Source organism: Ursus americanus, chromosome 17, assembly GCF_024610735.1.
Source record: "Ursus americanus isolate L20-20 chromosome 17, mUrsAme1.1.p, whole genome shotgun sequence".
NCBI classification, from domain to species: Eukaryota; Metazoa; Chordata; class Mammalia; order Carnivora; family Ursidae; genus Ursus; species Ursus americanus.
The window spans coordinates 19,771,611-19,794,062 of NC_142143.1; the positions used below are offsets into that span (position 1 = coordinate 19,771,611).

Below are 22,452 nucleotides of genomic sequence, written 5' to 3' on the forward strand. Positions count from 1 at the left end.
TGTCATGTTCGTGAGCTTAGGGGAAAGGGTCTCAGTTTTTCTCATTGAGAATGATATTCACGATGGGCTTTTTGTAGATGATTTTTATAATTTTGAGGTATATTCCCTCTATCCCTACACTGTGGGGAGTTTTAATCAAGAAAGGATGCTGTATTTTGTCAAATGCTTTTTCTACATCAGTTGAGAGGATCATTCTTAATGAATACTTATACCAGCCATGAGTACATACCAGGACAAAGAGAGTGCAGGCAAGGTAATATTTTGGTGCCCCTTCAAATTGATATTATTTAAATTAGTATTCAATTCCCCAGTCAAGCTTTCAGAGGCGACCCCAACCCTGGCTGACACCTGATTGCAGCCTTGTGTGAAATCATGAAGCAGAGTACCAAGGTAAGCCATGCCTGGATTCCTGACTCACAAAAACAGGGAGATAATAAACGTGTTTTTTAAGCCACTACATTTGTGGTAATTTGTTACACAGCAATAGATTAATAAAGTACTGAGCAGGGAAATTTGCCAATACCTAGCCCAAACCTCCACTGTTAACTTGAACCACCCTCCTTACAAGGTAATTTGGCAATCAACTGTGTGAACTGAACATATCCTTTAGAGCCTTACCTCTTGTACTGGTCAGAACTCTTTGGGCTGCAAGCAACAGAAACCTACTCTAACTAGCTTATGTAAAAATGAAACTTACTGGCTTACATACCTGAGTATCAAAGGGTATACCAAGCACTCTCAACCTCAAATCTACTAAAGAGGACTATTATTGACTCTTTTTGGGATATACGCCAATATTGGACCAGTCACTGTGTCTAGATGGATAGAGTACTCTAAGTAGGTAGCTTGAGCTGCACGTGTATGCCTGTAGTGGGGAAGTGTGAGGAAGGGACATCGCATCTGAAGGCCTCATCATGTAATAATAGATAGTTAGCCAAAGGAAAATTGAAATTTCATTTCTGGAAGAGCAAGCAGGTATATAGGACAGGTAAAAGAGCAGCTTTTTCTACCATACTACCTTCTACCCAGCATGTTATGAAAATATTGCTTCCATATACATGCAAACATTTCTAAGAGAAATTCTGGTAAATATGGAATATTAGAACTCTATAGTTTCAGTGATTTTTTAAAAAAACTTTTTACTAAACTATAACTTGCATTGTAATATGCACATATCATAAACTCTTATGATATGGATGGATGGATGAATTTTCATAAACTGAATGTACCCTTATACCAGCACTCCATCTAGAACTATTACCATCACCACAAAAGCCCTGCTGCATGCTCTTTTTCAGTCATTATTCACATTCCCCTTCCCCTGTCAAGAATAACCACTGTCTAGGGGCACCTGGGTGGCTCAATTGGTTGAGCGACTGACTCTTGGTTTTGGCTCAGGTCATGATCTTGTGGATCATGTGATAGAGCCCCATGTGGAGGCCCACCTGGAGCCCCATGTCAGGTTTCGCTCCACTTGAAGTCTGCTTAGGCTTCTTCCCCTCTTCCTCTCCCTCTCCATCTACCCCCCACCCCCCCGTCACATGTATTCTCTCTCTCAAATAAATAAATAAATCTTTAAAAAAAGAGAAACACTGTCTACTTCTAACAACATTGATTAGTTTTGCCTATTTTAATATTTTATATAAGAGGAACAGTAGTATATGCTCTCTTTCATGTTTGGCTTCTTTGTCCAACATTGTTTCTAAGATTCATCCATATTGCTATTATAGTTCCAAATTACTCATTCCTATTTCTGTATAAAATTCCATTGTGTGACTATATTACAATTTATTTATCCATTCTACTATTGATGGGTACTTGGGAGATTTACATTTTCGGGCTACTATTTAGAGTGCTGCTACACACATGCTAGTGCATGTCTTTTGGTGAACACACGTATGAATTTTTGTTAGGTATATAAATAATAGAATTGTGTACATTAACGTTAGTGCCAAACAGTTTCCCGAGAGGTTGTAGTGATTTATATGCCCAGTATTGGTGTATGTGGATTCTGGTTGCTGCAAACCTTTGCCAAGTCTTAGTATTTTTCATATTTTTCATTTTAGCCATTCTGGTGGGTTAGATGTAATATCACATTGTGGTTTTAATTTCCAATTTCCTGATGACTTATGAAGATGAACACTTTTTAATATGCTTATTAGCTATTTGGATATCTTTTTTTTTTTTTTAAGTAAGTCTTCTGGCTATTGTCCCATTGTCTTTTTCTTAATAATTTGTAGTTCTTTATATACTCTGGATATAGTCATTTATCAAATATAATTATTGCAAATATCTTCTCCAACTTTATGGTTGCTTTTTCATTCTTAATCATGTCTTTTGATGAACAAAATTCTCAATTTTAGCATGATCTAATTTTTCAATTTTTTCCTTTTGTGTTTAGTGAGTTTTATGTTCTATTTAAGAAACTTCTGCAAACATAATTGCAGCAATGTTTTATCATATCTCAGTGATATTTTAGGAACCACAGATTTAGGTGACTTCTCATTAATAATAGACATCAGTTTAGGTTGATATTCAGTTACTTTTGAAAGACATTTGAGGGTTTCTTTTTTGTGGGTAGAGCCTAATTTAGCCAACAAGTGTGTTTTGGGATGTTACATTTCAGTAAAATGTTATTTTCACCTTATTTTTTGGAAGGTTATCTTTTTTAGTTCTCAAATGGGAAAGAAAGCTCAAAATGTTGTTTACTTAACTTTATGACAGTTTGGCCTAAAGAAAAAAGCACCCATTTACTACAATGAGCTGTTGTCAGATGCTTTTTGGTAGCAAATCATTCACTCTCTCTGAGCCACAGTAGCCTCTTCTGCAAACGTTGGGGAAAAATTCATGCCATGTCAACATCATAGTGTTGTTAAGAAGCAATAATAACAATAACAATAAGATGATAAAATGCCCACAATACACCAATTCTTTATGGAGTAGCTACCATGGGAAGACACACTGACAAGAAGTTTGGCAAATAAGAGTGAGTGTGACATAGAATCTGAGGTTTACTGCCTACCAGGAGTGACAGTAAAATATCAAAAATGATTACAATTATTGGGAAAAGACAGTCTCTTCCATAAATTGTGCTGGTGAAACTGGACAGCTACATACAAAAGAGTGAAACCAGATCATTTTCTTATGCCATACACAAAAATAAAGTCAAAATGGAAAAAGACCTAAATGTGAAACCTGAAACCATAAAATTCCTAGAAGAAAGCATAGGCAGTATTTTTTTGACATTGGCCATGGAAACATATTTATAGACATGTCTCCTCAGGCAAGGGAAGCAAAAGCAAAAATAAACTATTGGGACTAAACCAAAATAAAAAAGTTTTTGTGCATGTTGCTGCAAATGTTGAGAAATCGTTCTTTTTGATGGCTGAGTAATATTCCACTGTATATATGGACTGGAGGAGATAATGCTAAGTGAAATAAGTCAAGCAGAGAAAGACAATTATCATATGGTTTCACTCATTTATGGAACATAAGAAGTAGGAAGATCGGTAGGAGAAGAAAGGGAAGAAAAAAGGGGGGGGGGTAAACAGAAAGGGGAATGAAGCATGAGAGACTATGGACTCTGGGAAAAAAACTGAGGGCTTCAGAGGGGAGGGGGGGTGGGGGAATGGGATAGGCCGGTGATGGGTATTAAGGAGGGCATGTATTGCATGGTGCACTGGGTGTTATACAATGAATCATGGAACTTTACATCAAAAACTAGGGATGTACTGTATGGTGACTAAGATAATATAATAAAAAAATTATTATAAAAAATTAGTTCATAAATGAAAAAAAAAGTTAAAAAAAGCTTTTGTGCAGTGAAGGAAACCATCAACAAAACAAAAAGGCAAATTACTGAATGGGAGCAGATATTTGCAAATGATATATCTAGTAAGGGGTTAATACCCAAAATATAAAGAACTTATACAAGTCAATGCCCCCGCCAAAATAATCTGATTAAAAATGGGCAGAGGTCCTGAATAGACATTTTTCCAAAGAAGATGTACAGATGACTAACAGACACATGAAAAGATGCTCAACATTGGTAATCATTATGGAAATGCAAATTATCATATGGTTTCATTCGTATGTGGAATATAACAGTGCAGAGGATCATAGGGGAAGGGAGGGAAAACTGAATGGGAAGTCAGAGAAGGAGAAAAACCATGAGAGACTCTTAAAAGTAGGAAACAAGCTGAGGGTTACTGGAGGGGAGGTGGGAGTGGGGATGGGATAACTGGGTGATGGACATTAAGGAGGGCACATGATGTGATGAGCACTGGGTGTTTTACGCAACTAATGAATTACTGAACTCTACATCTGAGACTAATGATGTACTATATGTTGGCTAATTGAATTTAAATTAAAAAAAACACAGTGAGATATCACCTCACACCTATCATAATGGCTAGTATCAAAAAGACAAGAAATAACAAGTGCTGGCAGAGGATGTGGAGAAAAAGGAACTCTCATGCACTGTTGGTAGGAATGCATTGGTGCAGCCACTGTGGAAAACAGTATGGAGGTTCCTCAAAAGATTAAAAATAGAATTATCATACAATCCAGTAATTTCACTACTGGATACTTACCCAAATATAACAAAAACACTAATTTGAAAAGATATATGTACCCTTATGTTTATTGCAACATCATTTACAATAGACAAGATATGGAAGCGACCCAAGTGTCCATCCATGGATGAATGGATAAAGAAGATGTGGTGTATTATATGGAATGGAATTTTTTTAAAGGCATATAAAAAGCCATAAAAAAGCATGACATCTTGGGAAAAAAAGCATGAAAGCATTTGCAACAAATGAATGGATCTAGAGGGTATAATGCTAAGTGAAATAAGTCAGAGAAAGACAAATACCACATGATTTCACTCATGTGGAATTTAAGACAAGACAAATGAACAAAGAAAAAGACAAACAAATATAAAACCAGGCTCTTAAGTATGCAAAACAAACTGGTGGCTGCCAGAAGGAAGGTAGGTGAGGGTGGGTAGGTAAAATAGATTGAGGGGATTAAGAGCACACTTATCTTGATGAGCACTGAGCAATGTATAGAATTGTTAAATAATTATATTTCACACTTGAAACTAATATAAAATTGTAAATTATGCTTCAATAATAAAAATATGTTAGAAAAAAAGGAAGCAGGAAAAGGCTATATAGAGAAAGTGGTCAGTAATTTTGTTTTGTTTTGCTTGCCAATGGCCTTCACTCTTCTGTTGATGTCTGTTCAAATATCTCCTTGTTTCAATAAATCCTGAGCTTTTTCAGGGAAAAAAAATTGCATTTTTTAATGGAGAAAGTTAATTTACCAGGGAGTAAACTCATTTGAATTTCTCCAGAGAAATCTTCTGTCTTACATACTTCTTTCCAAAGAACAGCAAAAGACTTATAGAGTTACATGCAAATAATAAAACTAAGCCAAATATAGAACCAAATATATAAAAGGTTCAGTAGTTGAATGCAAATCTTTAATCTGACACTAACATTTGATACCTTACACAAATCTGTGGCTCTGTTTTGTTAGTTTCTGCTCAGAATCTGGCTTTCTTGTTGATTATTTTGGAAGGCTAACTGCTTTTTCAAAGCCTGCTATTGATTGAAGCCATTTTGGAACACTCTAAACAGACAGCCAGTTTACAAGGCCCATCAGAAAACCTGTCTGCTTACTTTTTAATGTTATTTTAAACTAAAAGTGGCATTAACCCTTCTTGGCATCACTTCACTTTGAAAGACTTTAGGTTGTGTCTGAAATCACAATCACTTTTCACAGAAGACTGTCATCATTTAAGTTGTTTACATAGAAATGCCCTTGATGTAGGATTGCCAGAGTTAGCTAATAAAAATACAGGATGCCCAGTTATATTTGAATTTCAGATAAATAACAAATACTTTTTTTTTAAAGATTTTATTTATTTATTCGACAGAGATAGAGACAGCCATCAAGAGAGGGAACACAAGCAGGGGGAGTGGGAGAGGAAGAAGCAGGCTCCTAGCAGAGGAGCCTGATGTGGGGCTCCATCCCACAACACCGGGATCACGCCCTGAGCCGAAGGCAGACGCTTAACCGCTGTGCCACCCAGGCGCCCCAACAAATACTTTTTAATATAAGTATGTTCCATGCTTATATTAAATTCATATTTAACTGGGCATCTTGTAATTTATCTGTGATCCCTACTAAGGTGTTGAAGATAATTCAAAGAAAAGGATTTTTAAAACTGTTTTGTGTAATGGTGGCATTACAGAACTAGAATACACATCTAAATTATAAGATTTTTTTAAAAAAGGATCACCTTATCTTATTATTAGACTTCACAACATTATAGCCAAGAAAAGTATGCATGGGGAGGTAACAAATCACTAAAAGTATGTGGATTTCATTAGTGTATGTTGTTTATTACACCTTGACCAGTCTCTTAAATTAATAAACTGTTCCTTGTAACCTCTCTAAAGTCAACCTAAGCTTATTTAATGAGTCAGATTGACTTTTTTTTTAAACCACTTTATGGAGGTATGATTGACATGTATATAACTCAATGAGTTTGGGTAGATCAACTGGTTTTATCCAGATATCATAGGGAATAATGAATAAAATCAATAGAAAAATTGTACTCCCATGACAACAAATGAAATGGGGAATTCCCCATTGAAGATCAGCCTTAACCGTGACCAGTTCCTGGTCTCCACTTTGTTTCCTCTGACTTTAGTGGTGGAGAGGTAAAAGAATCTGTAAGGGAGCGCCCTAGTGCCTCATGCCTTGTTTAACCATTATCTAGTAACAGCAACTTGTTATTACATAACCCAACCAGTAAATAACACCATCAGCACACAGAGGACTTATAGAAATGAGAGGGCTAGGGCTGTGATGTATGATGCATGCCTTCAGGAATTTTTTATCCTTTCAAGTATTTTAATAATGCCTTTTATACAGTCAGTATTTTCCTGACACAGTATAGCCTTCTACACTTAACATGAATTTCCTTTGAATTACATTTCTTTGTGCTCTCAGTAGTTATAGTTTTATTTTTAAAAGTTAAAGTTTACTTTTCTATAGATGGCAATCAATAGAAGAATTTTGCCAGAAAGCAGGAAAGGCAATAAGGAATCTTTTCTCATTCTGTCAATAGGAAGTATCTTTTAAAAACTTAGACTTTCTTTGATTAGCCAATTATTTTTCTCAAGAATTTAGAAATCTCAAAGTGAGATTTCTAAAAGTTAGAAAAAAGTTCAAGATTGTTACTGCTTTTGCAAATCTGAGTCTTGCAAATCTAAATCTTGCCTGAGGACAGAGAGTAATTGGGACATTAAAGATAAAAGAATTAAGAGGTTCAAAGAAAATAAACAAATAAAAAAGAGAATTATTAATTCTAGGAAAAGCAAAAGGTTACATAAGAAAGTCAGTTTCTTTTTAATACATTATGTGACTTGGCTATGAATAATTATATAGACAAAATATATGCTGAATTTTTCTCTAATAAAAAATTATAATACATCTCTATTGGGAAAATTGGGAATAGAAAGTGTATGTATGTGAAGGTAAAGGAAGAAGAGACCTGATTTCTCTGGTAGGGAGGTAATAGAAAATGCCTAAGCCTTAAAACATCAAGGAATAGCTATAGTACATAGCTACTTAGAAACCTGGGTGTCAATACTAGAAGAAATAGCTATAGAATATAAAGTGATTTTTCAGGAATGAGGGCTTGTGGGGGGGTATTTTGGTTATAAGCCTTATAGTCCCATTTGACTTTTTTATCATATACATGTTTTATTTAATTAAATTAAAATTTTAATAAAATCAGGGACCCCCCCAAACAAAACGTACCAAATTTAAAAAATAATAAAACAAAAGGAGGGGACTGTTTCAGGGAAGGGTATGAAATATATTCTGAGTTCCAAACACATTTTGTAAATAAATAAGACTTAGGTCCATCAGTAGATTATAGATAGATAGATAGATAGATAGATAGATAGATAGATAGATAGATAGAATGTAGATATTCAGGACAAAATCTGGATAGATAATAGAGAGATATATAAATATAGAGAGAGCAGATAGATAGGTAGGAATATTACTCAGCCATAAAAAGAATGAACTCTTACTATTTGTGACAAGACGGATCGATCTAGAGGGTATTATGCTAAGTGAAATAAGTCAGAGAACAACCAATACCATATGATATCATTTATATGTGGACTCTAAAAAATAAACAAAAAGCAGAAATAGACCCATAAATACAGAGAACAAATTGATGGCTGCCAGAGAGGAGGGGGAATGGGCAAAATGGATGAAGGGGAGTGAGAGATACAAGCTTCCAGTTATGGAATGCATAAGTCATGGCAATAAAAGGTGGGTCATAGGGAATATAGTCAGTTTTGTATTTTAATAGGGTTGTATGGTGACAGATGGCAGCAACACTTATGAACATAGCATAATGTATTGACTTGAATCACTGTGTTGTACCCCTGAAACTAATGTAACATTGTGTGTCAACTATACTTCAATTTAAAAAAAAAAAACATACAGGGGTGCCTGGGTGGCACAGCAGTTAAGCGTCTGCCTTCGGCTCAGGGCGTGATCCTGGCGTTATGGGATCGAGCCCCACATCAGGCTACTCTGCTGGGAGCCTGCTTCTTCCTCTCCCACTCCCCCTGCTTGTGTTCCCTCTCTCGCTGGCTGTCTCTATCTCTGTCAAATAGATAAATAAAATCTTTAAAAAAAAAAACATACAAAAATAGATTTTAGGAACATAACCTGTTCATAAGGATGGGGCTTTCTACCTTTCAAACTCAGTAATGGTATGAGATCGGCCTTAGGAGATTCTAGATACAGCGTGGCTTCCCCCACCTTGCTCCCTTGTTCAATCCTTTCCTGTTACACATTGGGGATGAATAGCATTGCCTTTTGGAGGATTGCAAAGCACGAGCCTAACAAAGCTAGTGTTTCTAGGACCATCTAACTCAGTTTTCCCAGAAATAAGCATGGGAATGAAGTTTTGAGGCCTAATGAGAGCTTTTCTGATCTGAGAATGAGTTGGGAAACTCAAACTTCCTTTCTTTGTTCTTTTCAAGGAGGTGAAGGGGCTTGTGATGGCACTTGAGGGGGAAGGCTTTTGACAGATTAAGCACACAGGGTGCCATGGGAAATAAAATTGACAATAGATTCAGTTTAGTGAGATTTTGACAACTTTCAGAATTCTTCAGTCAAGCTTCAAATTTGGGGGGGCAAGAGAAAGCTTTTTGTCAACTAGGGTTACACTTGGGTTTAGATTGGGGTACAGGTGGTTTCCAGTTGCCTAGCAAAGTTCCTCCAACTGCTAGAATTTGAAGAGCAGCCAGGGCTGGGCTGGGAGCATTTTACACAACTTTACTAAGCCAAGTTTCCCCTAGGAACCAATTATCTTTTGGCATAAAACAACCCTTGGCCAGTGAAAGTTTCAGCACACCACCTGGTCCAGGTAGCTGCCCTTTTGGAGAAGAAAGGGGCAGAGAGGATACTCACAGTGCCAGTAAGCAGAGCTCTCACAATGTAGGGAAGCATTCCTTCTCTTCTACCTTTACAAGAAAGGAAATTTGGAGTGTTCGTTCTCTGCTATTGGCGCTTCTCCTCATCACAGAGGCTTTGGGCCTATTTGCTATAGTAGATTGTTCTGTGCTCATTCTGTTGCTGAGAGGACAACTCTCCCTATAGATGATTTTCTGCTATTACAGATTTTTTCTTTTCTTTTTTTTTTTTAAAACTTTATTTATTTTGAGAGAGAGAGAGCACAAGCGAGGGGGAAGGGTAGAGGGGGAGAGAGAAGCAGGCTAGCAGGCTCTGTGCCAAGCAGGGAGCCCAATGGACATGGGGCTCAATCCCAGGACCCTAGGATCATGACCCGAGCTGAAGGCAGACGCTTAACCGACTGAGCCACCCAGGTGCCCCTTTACTTTCTTCTTAAGTCCTATCTCCACAATGAGAATATGAAATCCTTGAAGTTGAGGATTGCGTGATGCATTTCATCTGTTTCTACCCTAGATCTTTCACAGTGTAGATTCTCAATATATGCTATGCGTTGATGATGACATTTACAAATACTTTCCTCTATTTATACAAAATATTGAAGAATAGCCATCATAAAAATGTGGGTTAAACTATGAGTATAATAGGTCTTCTTTTGCTTACCTGCATATTCTATTTCTGCAATGATTGGGAGTGGGGGAGAATCTCTGCCCTCAACAACCTTCTACCCTCCTAGAGGGAAAAGAGACCACAAATGTATTTGAACATAAAATTAATTAACTAAGAAAACCACCCAAAGCTAACTTTTATTGAGCACTTACTATATGCCAGGAACTGCTTTAAGCACTTTACCTGTGTTAGTTCATTTAATCCTAAAAATGATTCTTCTAATCATAGATGTCTCACATTGTCTTAAGAAACATCCTGTGCTCAAAAACTGGGTTATTTCCTGATTTTACACAAGCAGACTGACATACTTTATAATCCTAGTCATCATGATACAATAACACCTGTACTTTCATTTGAAAGACTTTAGGGAAATGGTCAATATACTGGCACAAAGGTGTGCTTTCACTCCATCATGAAATTGGGACTTGTACATGTCACAAGTATAAATGCAAATGAATTAAAGAAATTATTTCTAATCATTGGAGATTTTGAAACTGATAGTCTACTGGGTCCCACATCACTGCCTCATGGCATGACAAGAACTTGCTTACCAGATGACAATTCTCCAAGTATCACTCTGCTTAACTCATTCATCTTAAGAAGAGTGGAGTGACCACATGGATACTTAAAACGATTCTATTTAAAGTAAAATCTAGCCTGTAACATATGGAGATTTTGAGGTTGGCCTTCTAGCTCTGAGGATTCCCCCATCTGATGGGCAGTAGAAGCTACCTGAGATTCTCTAATGTTTCCAGGGAAGCAAAAATCATATGTAATGAAAGCAGAGAAGTTGGTGTCAACCCAAGGCCAACCCATCACCCCACCCAAACCAGAAAAGCAGGAGCTTGATGCCATGGAATGTGATAATTCCTCCTGCCAACCATCAGCTGGACTCAGAGCTTCCTGAGGTAGTTCCTGGAACTTTTGGCAAATGGAATCGAGAAAACAGGTTACACCGCCACTGTCAGAAACTGGAGCAGTCTCTGCAAGTAAAACAGAATCTATCACTTTAAGGAAAATAATAATCATAAAGACTATTAACAACGAAAACAATCCTGCCTATTTAGATTGGCCTACTGATATTCTAAAACATTTCTCCACTTTGGCCCAGAGTCAAGAATAGATGCTCCAGAGGGAAGAAGCAGGAGTAGCTATTGTTGGCAGAAAGGACAATCAGAATTTTGAAGCTGGGAAGTCCTAAGACCTTTCATTTCCCAAACAGGAGACAGAGGCATAGAGAGATTCAGAGACTTACCTAATATCACACAGCACAGTCAGTACTGGAATCCAGATTTCTGGGCTTCTAGTTCAGTGTGCTTTCACTTCGGATATTACCTTTTTTTTTTTTTAATAAAATGATGTAACATTGCAGAAAATGGAAAGTTTAGCAAAAAAAAAAAAATTACCCATAATCACAACTTTCTAATAACTATGGTCATTTTTATTTTCTTCTAACATGTCATTATTTTCATGTCTTTAACATAACTATAACCATTAATCATATGTTTCTGTTTTTCAAAGCCAAAAAATAAGCCTTTTCTCACTTAAAATTTAGGTGAATCTTTTATGTTCATTCCTGTTTATTTTTTGTTTGTATGTTTCAAGTTTTTATTTAAATTCCAGTTAACATAGAGTGTAATGTTAGTTTCAGGTGTAGGGTTTAGTAATTCAACACTTATATACAACCCCCAGTGCTCCTCACAAGTGCGGTCTTTAATCCCCATCACCCATTTGACAATCCGCCCCCCCCGACGCACCTCCTCTCCAGCAATCCTCAGTGTGTTCTCTATAGTTGAGTCTGTTTTATGGTTTTCCTCTCTCTCTTTCCCTCCTATGTTCATCTGTTTCATTTCTTAAATTGCACATATGAGTGAAATCATATGTTTATTATTGAATGCTTACATGCACCAGTGTACTGTTCTAAATAACACAGTCCCTGTCCCACAGAACTAACATTCTAGTGGGGTAGACATAGAATACATAAATGAGTAAGTAACGTACGATATTCGCCAACCAATGAGGATAATTTGTTTCTGAATAAAGGCCTTTGTGGGGGAAAATATAGCTCATTTTCTCATAGGCTGAAATTGTAACTAGCAGTAATTTCAGCTGGAAAAGAATTTTTCTCTAAAACCCCTAAATTAATTCTCAGTTACGCTAAAAACAAAGCTAATCCCATTAAAATAGACACAATTCTATCATAGGTAAATAACGATCATAGGACTGTACTCACAAAGCATCTATATGTATCCAGTGTTTATGTAATTAAATGTTTAAGAAAAAAAGAGCAATAAAGAATAAAGACATGAATGAAAATGATGCACAAAATGAGTATTTCCGTGAGTACTTTAAAGGGAGAAACTTAAAGCAATCCACATCATTTTCAAGACTGCAAGGATGACACATGGGTGCTTATGCCAAATGTGCCCAGTGGCTTCCTAGCCCAAGAAGTCCAAATCCATCTTCCTGAATGTGAAGCTGAAATGAAGGTATTACTTCTTGTAATACCCCCCCTGCCTGCAAACACAGTTCTATCCAGGACAGCAGGACTGAATAGAATAATGGAAATAGTGATAAGTGGTAGGAAACAAATTTTTTTTTAAAAACCATAAATAAATAAATAAACAAACAAACAAACAAATAAATAAATGTATGTATATATACATACACACACACATACATACACATACATATGTACATATATGACTAAAGTGTCATTCAGGAAGCTATTGGATGATGTGTGCAGCCAAGACAAAGGAGTGTATCAAGGAAGACACATGAGATTCAGGCGATAAGAGATCTACTGGAAAAAGACTGGGAAAATCCCTGGAGTATGATAAACTGAGATCCCAGGGCAACAACTATGTAGCAGTTCTAGAGAGCAAACAGTCCACAGTGATGACATGATGTATTGAGGCATATTGGGTGGAGATTTACACTCTTGGGGAAGAGTTTGGGAGAGAGATGACTGGGGGAAGGATGCAGAGGGTCTTTTTTTTTTTTTTTTTTTTTTTGAGTATATAGATATTCCCTTAGTCCCCCAATTTTCAGTATAACAGTTAGGCTACAGTTATATCCAGTGTCCTCTGTCTAGAGTCTCTCTGGTTTAACCTCTTCTGAAAGTGAAATTAAGTCTTCTGCTGGTGTGGGGGAGGGGCTGTTGCCCAGCTGCCCAGGGTAGGGATAAAATTTCCTCATATCTAGATTTTCAACCAATTCTGTTTTCAGCTGCCCCTCCCCAGCACCCTGTCCCCTTCAAGAACTATTGCAACCTCCAATCCCTGATCTTTTTGGTCTTCTGAGACACAACGAAGCCTGCTTGCAGGCTTCCTACTCTGTTGGCTTGAATTTCAGCTTCCTCTGGTTTTCTAAGTAAATTTCTACTTATTCATCTGCTTTTTGGCTTCCAAAATTTTATTCCTCTTCTTTTGTCTTTTGCTCTGTTTATCTTTTATGGTTTATGCTCTTTTTTTCCACTACAGTCATGTCAGTAAGGTTTGAGAAGGAACAAAAGGTGAATATGTGTTCAATCTGTCATGCTGTTTAAAACCTAATTTTCTTTTAGGGGCGCCTGGGTAGCGCAGTCATTAAGCATCTGCCTTTGGCTCAGGGCGTGATCCCGGTGTTCCGGGGAGCCTGCTTCTTCCTCTCCCACTCCCCCTGCTGTGTTCCCTCTCTCTCTGGCTGTCTCTCTGTCACATAAATAAATAAAATCTAAAAAAAATAAATAAATAAACCTAGTTTTCTTTTAAATTGTAAAATATTTGCATACAGTTTAATGAATAATTATAAAGCGAACAATCATTGACCAATACTCAAATCAAGAGATAAAACATTGCCAGCACCCTGAAAGCTCTCTATGTATCCCTTCCTGATGGCAACTCACTACCTTTCCCCAGAGATAACACTACTCTACCTTTTATGATTTATAGCTTCCTTCTTTTTCCTTATGATTTTACCACTATTTACAATCACTGTGAAACAATACAGTATAGTTTGGTCTGTTTTGGAATTTTATATAAATAGAGTCATACAGAGCATGTTCTTTTGTGTCTGACTTCTTTTATTTAACTCTATAAAATTCTACCATATCATTACACACATCCATTTTGATTGTATGAGGATTCCACAAACTATTAATCCATGTTACTGTGAATGTACTTTTGGGTTATTTCCAGTTTGAAGTAAGTCTTATAGCTATAGACATTCTTGTGCATACTCCTTGGTACACAGATACATAAATTTCATTTGGTATACAACAGGAAGTGAAAATTTGGTATCACAGTGAATGAATATCTTCATCCTTATATTACCAATCATTTTCCAAAGTATTTATATCAGCATTATATGCATGTTCCCACTGCTCCACGTTCTCACCAACACTTGGTATTATCTGACTTTAGTTTTTGCCAATTTGGTAGCTGTACAACCTAACATACTTAGCAGGAAATTCAGTTGACCCTTGAACAACATGGTTTTGAACTGCACATGTCCACTTATATGCATATTTTTTCAATAAATACAGAACAGTACTGTAAATGTATTTTCTCTTTCCTATGATTTTCTTAACGTTTTCTTTTCTCTAGTTTACTCTATTGTAAAAATACAGTATATGATACATATATCACACAAAATTTGTGTTAATTGACTGTTAGTTAATATTATTGGTAAGGTATCCTGTCAACAGTAGGCTATTATTCAGGGAATCAAAAGTTATCTGTGGATTTCCACCATGCAGTTAGGGTCATTGCCCCTAACTCCTACATTATGCAAGAATCAACCGTATTTTGCTTAGTTTTCCATGTACCTGCCATCACTCTGTCACCCCACTTTTTGAAAGAATTTTTTAAACTCCTCTCTCATAAAGGTCAAACTGTAAGGCAATCTATATATTTCATTGGTGTTTTGGGGGATATGTTCCACATGGCGCTTCCTGTTTCCCATGGATCTCCTGTTTCCTCACTCCCATGTCTTCCTCTTTCTGCATTTTTCTCTCTGTTTTCATAGAGCACATTCTCCAGAAGCTTCAAAAGAAATGGTGTGTAGAGAATACAATTTTGGGGGCCTTCATATTTGAAAACATCTTTATTCTCCTCTCACATTTGCTTGATAGATTGATTGGGTTAGAATTTTAGGTTGGAAATAATTTCCTAAAGAATTTTGAAGGTACTTTATTGTCCTCTAGCTTACAATGTTGCTGTTAAGAAGTCTGATGCCATTCTGATTTCCGATCTTTGTATGTGACTTCTTTTTTTTTTTTAAACCTCTGGAAGCATTTAGAATTGTTTATGTATGGGGTTCTGACATTTTAGAATATTGGGTCTTGATGTGGGTTTTCTCTTTTAAAAGATTTTATCTATTTTAGAGAGAGGGCATGCACATATGAGCAGGGAGAGGAATAGAGGAAGAAAAAGAGAGAATCCCAAGCAGATTCTGCACTGAGCATGGTCCCCAACATGAGCTCGGTCCCAGGAGCCTGAGATCACAACCTAAGCTGAAATCAAGTCGGTCGCTTAACCCACTTAGCCATCCAGGAACTCCTTAATGTGAGTCTTTTTAAATTCACTGTCTATACACTTGGTGAGCACTTTCAATCTGAAGACTATCATAGAACACTCGTGAAAGAAATTGAAGACACAAAGAAATGGAAAAACATTCCATGCTCATGGATTGGAAGAACAAATATTGTAAAAATGTCTATGCCACCCAGAGTGATCTATACATTCACTGCAATCCCTATTAAAATACCATCAACTTTTGTCACAGAGCTGGAAAAAATAATCCTAAAATTTGTATGAAATCATAAGACTCTGAATAGGCAAAGGAATGTTGAAAAAGAAAACCAAAGCTGGTGGCATCATGATTCTGCACTTCAAGCTCTATTACGAAGCTGTAATGATCAAGACAGTATGGTACTGGCACAAAAACAGACACATAGATCAATGGAACATAATAGAGAACCCAGAAATGGAGCCTCCACTCTATGGTCAACTAAGCTTTGACAAAGCAGGAAAGAATATCCAATGTAAAAAAAAGATAGTCTCTCCAACAAATGGTGCTGGGAAAATTGGACAGTCACATGCAGAAGAATGAAACTGGACCATTTTCTTACACTATACACAAAGATAAACTCAAAATGGATGAAAGACCTCAATGTGAGGCAGGAATCCATCAAAATCCTAGAGGAGAACACAGGCAGCAACCTCTTCAACCTTGACTGCAGCAACTTCTTGCTAGACACGTCTCCAAAGGCAAGAGAAACAAAAGCAAAAATGAACTATTGGGACTTCATCAAGATAAAAAGCTTTTGCATAGCAAAGGAAACAGTTGACAAAACCAAAAGACAAGTGACACAATGGGAGAAGATATTTGCAAATGATGTATCAGATAAAGGGCTAGTATCCAAAAATCTATAAAGAACTTATCAAACTCAACATCTAATAAACAAATAATCCAGTCAAGAAATGGGCAGAAGACATGAACAGACATTTCTCCAAAGACATACAAATAGCCAACAGACACATGAGAAAATGCTCCACATCACTTGGCATCAGGAAAATACAAATCAAAACCACACTGATACCACCTCACACCAGTCAGAATGGCTAAAATTAACAAGTCAGGAAATGACAGACGTTGGTGAGGATGTGGAGAAAGGGGAACCCTCTTACACTGTTGGTACGAATGCAAGCTAGTGCAGCCACTCTGGAAAACAGTATAGAGATTCCTCAAGAAGTTGAAAATAGAGCTGCCCTATGACCCAGCAATTGCACTGGTAGGTATTTACCCCAAAGATACAAATGTAGTGAACCAAAAGGGCACCTATACCCCAATGTTCATAGAAGCCATGTCCAGAATAGCCAAACTATGGAAAGAGCCCAGATGTCCATCAACAGATGAATGGATAAAGAAGATGTGGTATATATACACAATGGAATACTACTCAGCCATCAAAAAAATGAAATCTTGCCATTTGCAACAACATGGATGGAACTAGAGGTTATTATGCCAAGTGAAATAAGTCAATCAAAGAAAGACAATTATCATATGATCTCACTCATATGTGGAGTTTAAGAAACAAAATAGAGGATCATAGGGGAAGAGAGAAAAAAATAAAACAAGACTAAATCAGAGAGGGAGATAAACCATAAGAGACTCTTAATCATAGGAAACAAACTCAGGATTATTGGACGGGTGGAGTGGGGGGATGGGGTAACTGGGTGCTGGACATTAAGAAGGGCATGTGATGTGATGAGCACTGGATATTATATAAGACTGATGAATCACTGAACTCTACCTCTGAAACCAATAGTACATTATATGTTAATTAATTGAATTTAAATTTAAAAATAATCACGTTCTAAGATTTTGGGAAATTTTCTTGAATTTTCCTTTGATAATTTCCTTTCCTCCATTCTCTCTCTAGAATTCCTATAGTCATGTTTTAGACTCCCAAGGTTGAACTTCTAAATTTCTTTTCTTTTAGCTTCTATTTTTCATCTCTCTCTACTTTTGTTCTGCTTTATAGGTTTCTTCAACTTTATCTTCTGACCGTTCACTAGTTGTTAATTTCTGCTTCTATATTTTTTAATTTCCAAGAGCATCTTTTTATCCTATGAAATTAAGAGCAAATTCTGCATTTCACAGCATGCAGAATTTTCCTTGTTTTTTTCAGAAAATAATAACTAAATTTTTAGGGTTTCCCTTTGCATCCTGCATTGACTCTGTTTTTTTAATGTTTCTTTTTTTATTTTGAAGATTTTATTTATTTATTTGAGAGAGAGAGAGAGAGAGCAGGGGAGAGGGGCAGAAGGAGAGGGAGAAGTAGACTCCCTGCCGAGCAGGGAGCCTGATTCGGAGCTCCATCCCAGGACTCTGGTATCATGACCTATGCCAAAGGCAGACACGTAACTGACTGAGCCACCCAGGCGCCCTGTAATGTTTCTTTTCTAGTTTGTTTTTGTCTCTGTCTTTCATTCAAAAGGTTTTTCTTTAACAGATAGTGATTCCTGACTATCCATTCATATTAAGGAGAGAGGCAATAGAAGCCAGCAGGAAAGTGTGTGTGGAGGCTGGGCTCATGGATGGGAGGGTCTCACTTTAGGACAGTCAGGTGGGGGCCCTGCCTTTTTATAGAACCCCTAAATGCCAGCATTCTCTTGGGCTGCTCGGTTTCTTCAGAAAGAAATCCTCTCCAGTCCTGCCTAAGAAAGCATACAAATTTGGGAGTCCTCATGCTGGGAGCCTAGTAGGAAAAGGATAGGGAGCGTGTCTCACCATTCAGTAGACAAACTTTTTCTAATCCCTGTCTTTTAGGAAAATGACTCACTCTAGTGCTTAGCTCTGACAGGTGTCCTTAGCCAGAGTTTTTTTACTTTAACCTCTCCAGAAGGTGTCTGTAGTTTTCCAGCAAGGAAAAAGGAGAGGCACTTACCTGACTGCCAGTCCCAAAGCACTCCTTATATGAGTCTTCTGGTTTTTCATTCTACCTCATACCCCAACTTTAGAAGTGTATGGCCCCTCTGATTTCTGACTTTTCCCAGGGGTATTATTGTACAAATTGCTTTGTCAGCTTCCTTTCCTTAACGTATTTCACAAGTGAGAAAAGCTGAAACCTATGTCATTTTCCACTTGTCTATCTGCATTCATTCTTCCCAAACTGTGGCAAACTTTTTATTGGCGATCATCTCATCTTGCCTTCTCTCTGTCCTTATGCGCTGACACCTTTTTTACTCCTTTGATGCCATGTTAGTGGTGATTTAGGAGGTACTGGGGTATGTGCAAGGAATACATTTTAGTACATGGCTTTCCTTCTTTGTGTGTAAGTTTCTGTATCCAAAAGAAGATTTGAGATTACTTGCAATAAAAGATACATATGCAGGAAAGGTTGAGACTTGGGAAGAACAACAAAAATTAAGTAGCAAAAGGAGGGAAATATCTGTGCCAGAAAATCAAGCTAAGGGTCCGGGCTATGATAGTATAAAAGTTGGCCTTACTAAGCTGCTATGGCAGTTTTGCTAGAAGGAGAAATATGATGAGTTTCATAGCCCTTATCATTTAGCAGGAAGAATACCAGGACATTAGATAAAACTTCTACTAAATTTATTGGGTTGGTTGATCCCATTACTTAATAAAAGTACCTAGTACTACAACTCAGAATTGATTACACTGAGTTGGTTAGAGTGAGACCCAGATAAGAAACAAAAGAAGACATGTGTGGGGGGGTATAGATGCTAAGTACTGATTCATATACATCTTTCCCAACTCAAGCCATGTGACAACAATGGCAATTGTACTGACCTGAAATTTCCAACTTTACTCAATGTTCCTGGGTGGAAGGATGTTAAGAAAGTACTCTGTAGAGGAAGACTCATGTGCTCTTATCTTCCTTGGCTAATTCAGAAGGGTATTCTCAGAGTCCCCTAGGAACTGTGATTGTGATGTCAAGGTAAAGAATAGGCAGACAGCAGAGAATTATGTTGGTAACACTTTCCTTTGCTTTTCCTCTCAAAAACAAGAGGAAACAGCCCATAGGTAAGCATATGAGTAAATCTAGATTCAGGATCCAATAAGATCACTCTCAGATTTCCAAATTTCACTTTTAGAAATTTGGGGGAAAATTCTGGATGCCAACAAGCATTGTAAAGTAGGGTCAGTATGTAGGTTTAGCATGTTTTTTAGGCAACAAACAGTGCTAGGTTCTGGGGGTTTACAAAGATGGGTAAGCACAGTCCCTTTTCCCCAGGAGCTTATCTTCCACCCACAGGAGATAATAAAATGGCACAGACATTTAATAGAGGAGACACCTTGCAGAGCTTATCACCCTCCTAGGTGGAGGACTAGTCCTCCTTCCCTACCCTCAGGGTGAATCTGCTCAGCCCACAGTGAGAACCCTGCCCTTCTGGCCAGGAATGATTGGATTAGAGGTCTGGGGACCTGTAACCAAAGCTTCTCTCAGGGATTTAGAATTAGAATTCAAAGGTGCTAATGGGTCTCTGCAGTGCACTGAACTAAGGGCATTTTTGACTAAGCACCTGTGGCAATGCAGAGAACACATCTGGAGAAAGAGAGGAAAATGAAGCAGGCATGTAGAATGGCTTTCCAGTTGCTGCTTTTGGATTCATGGAACCCATAAGACCTCCTGTATGAAGAGCCTTGATCAAAACAACTGCAATACTGTACCACCATGAAGGCCAACAAATGAGTATAAACACGCTAAGAGGACTAAGGTAGGTGAGAGAGTACCGCTGGTTGTAAAGCAGATGGGATTAGGAGATACTGTTTCCTGCTGAGTTTGAGTGCCAGGCAGTGAGAACAGGAGAAAATGCTGTCTCTGTCCAAGAGAGTCATAAGTGCAAAGATAGTAAATTTTACACAGTTGGGACATAATTCCAAGCCACATATTTGTTTAAATGATTGAGTTGCTTGGATTTAGCTTCCATTTCCTTCTTTAGTTCCCTTTGAAAATGTTATACAAATAACGCCAGCTCACAAAAAAATAAAACCTGAGATAGCTTGCTTCTTTCACATACTGGGTTGGGCTAAATGCATTCTGTGGATTGTTTACCAAGGATCACCTGGTAAATTATAAAGATGTATGACAATGAACAAGCATGGCCTAAAATAGACCTATGCCAGGGTACTTTTGACTGGAGGGTCTATTTTACAGGAAAAACCTGGGAGTCACATTGCTTTACAAGGGTGACTCGTGTATTGTTAGTAATATTTCAAGGCAAGCTACTTAAAATATGTCCTGAGGACTGATACTGGAAATGATCTTGTTTTCAATATGCTTTCAAGTGTCTTCATTTAAGTGTACATATTTATGTCTACATTTAACATCTATCTACATTTGAACTCTACAAAATATAGCATTGTGATTCGAAGAACAAATTCTGAGATCAGACCTGGAATAAAAATCTTAATTGCCACTCTTGGGCAAGTGTTTTCATCTTCCTAAGCCAGTTCCCTCATTTGAAAAATGGAGATGATTCCTACCTCAAGGGTGATTGGAAGAATTACACTAATGTATAAGGTGCCAAGCATGTTCTATGTCACATGATAAGACTCTTTAAATAGTAGGTATTATTAATACTCTAGAAACTGCCACGTTTAGGAGAGGACTGTTGGGCATCAGAAATGTTGATTGAATGAAAAGGCAGGCACCAATAGCACAGATTTCTTCCTCTCCTTTGTCATTGCTTACCTGCCTCAGGACTGATAACCTCAGCTCACTGCACACTGTCACCGGAATCTCCCATTCATTTATCAAATAAGGCAATCTAAAAACTCTGGGTGTATCTTCTCGTAAGGACCTGGACTGTTCAACTGGAAAGCTAAAAGTATAGGCGTGACAATTAGCCTTCGACCCACACCCCCCCCCCACCCCCCCGTAGCTCACCTGCTTATTTAAATGGTGCCTCTCTTCAGGTGCCAGTTGGTAACCTTTAGGCCGATCGCTCCGTGTGGACTGGCTGCCTGGCGCAGCTGGAGGCTCCACTTCTCGCAGGTGTCCGCGGCGCTCCGCGATCCCGGCCACCCCGAGCCCGCACCAGATGAGGGTTTAGCGTGGCGGAGGGTAGCGCCCGGAGCTCCCCGGAGTCCCAGTTAGAGGAGCTGACGGCGCCTTCCGGCCTCCGCACCTTCGCCGGGCAGCTCGGGGCCACTTGGGGCGGGTGGGGGGGACGGATACCTGGAGGACGCCTCCAATCCCCGCGGGCGCCGCGCCCGCCGCGCCCGCAGCGCGGGTAATAAGAAGAGCGCGCCAGGCCGCAGAGGTAAAACTCGGGCTCGGGCAGCGCGCCGCTGGGCCACAGTGTGTACGCAGAGCCCGGGCGACCGAGCGACCATGGACGCGCCGCGGGGCATCGGCACCTTCGTGGTGTGGGACTACGTGGTGTTCGCCGGGATGCTGCTCATCTCGGCTGCCATCGGCATCTACTACGCCTTCGCGGGGGGTGGCCAGCAGACCTCCAAGGACTTCTTGATGGGCGGCCGCAGAATGACTGCCGTGCCCGTAGCGCTGTCCCTCACCGCTAGCTTCATGTCGGCCGTCACTGTCCTGGGCACCCCCTCGGAGGTCTACCGTTTTGGGGCCATATTCAGCATCTTTGCCATCACCTACTTCTTTGTGGTGGCCATCAGCGCGGAGGTCTTCCTTCCCGTGTTCTACAAATTGGGAATTACCAGCACCTACGAGGTAAAGGGAGGGGGGGAGGGCGCTGGGGAGGAAAAGGGGCAGGGCTTTTCAGGATCTTGGAGGGATTT

General features: G+C 38.5%; 1 protein-coding gene across 1 annotated transcript in view; it reads left to right on the plus strand.

Annotated features, from left to right (window-relative positions):
* The first annotated feature begins 22,033 nt into the window (after nt 1–22,033).
* The window catches only part of SLC5A8 (solute carrier family 5 member 8), a 55,005-nt gene continuing 54,586 nt past the window's right edge, over nt 22,034–22,452 (plus strand). The window contains exon 1 of the mRNA XM_045780050.2: nt 22,034–22,384. Within this exon, the coding sequence (XP_045636006.1) occupies nt 22,034–22,384 (351 nt within the window). The remainder of the gene's footprint in view (nt 22,385–22,452) is intronic.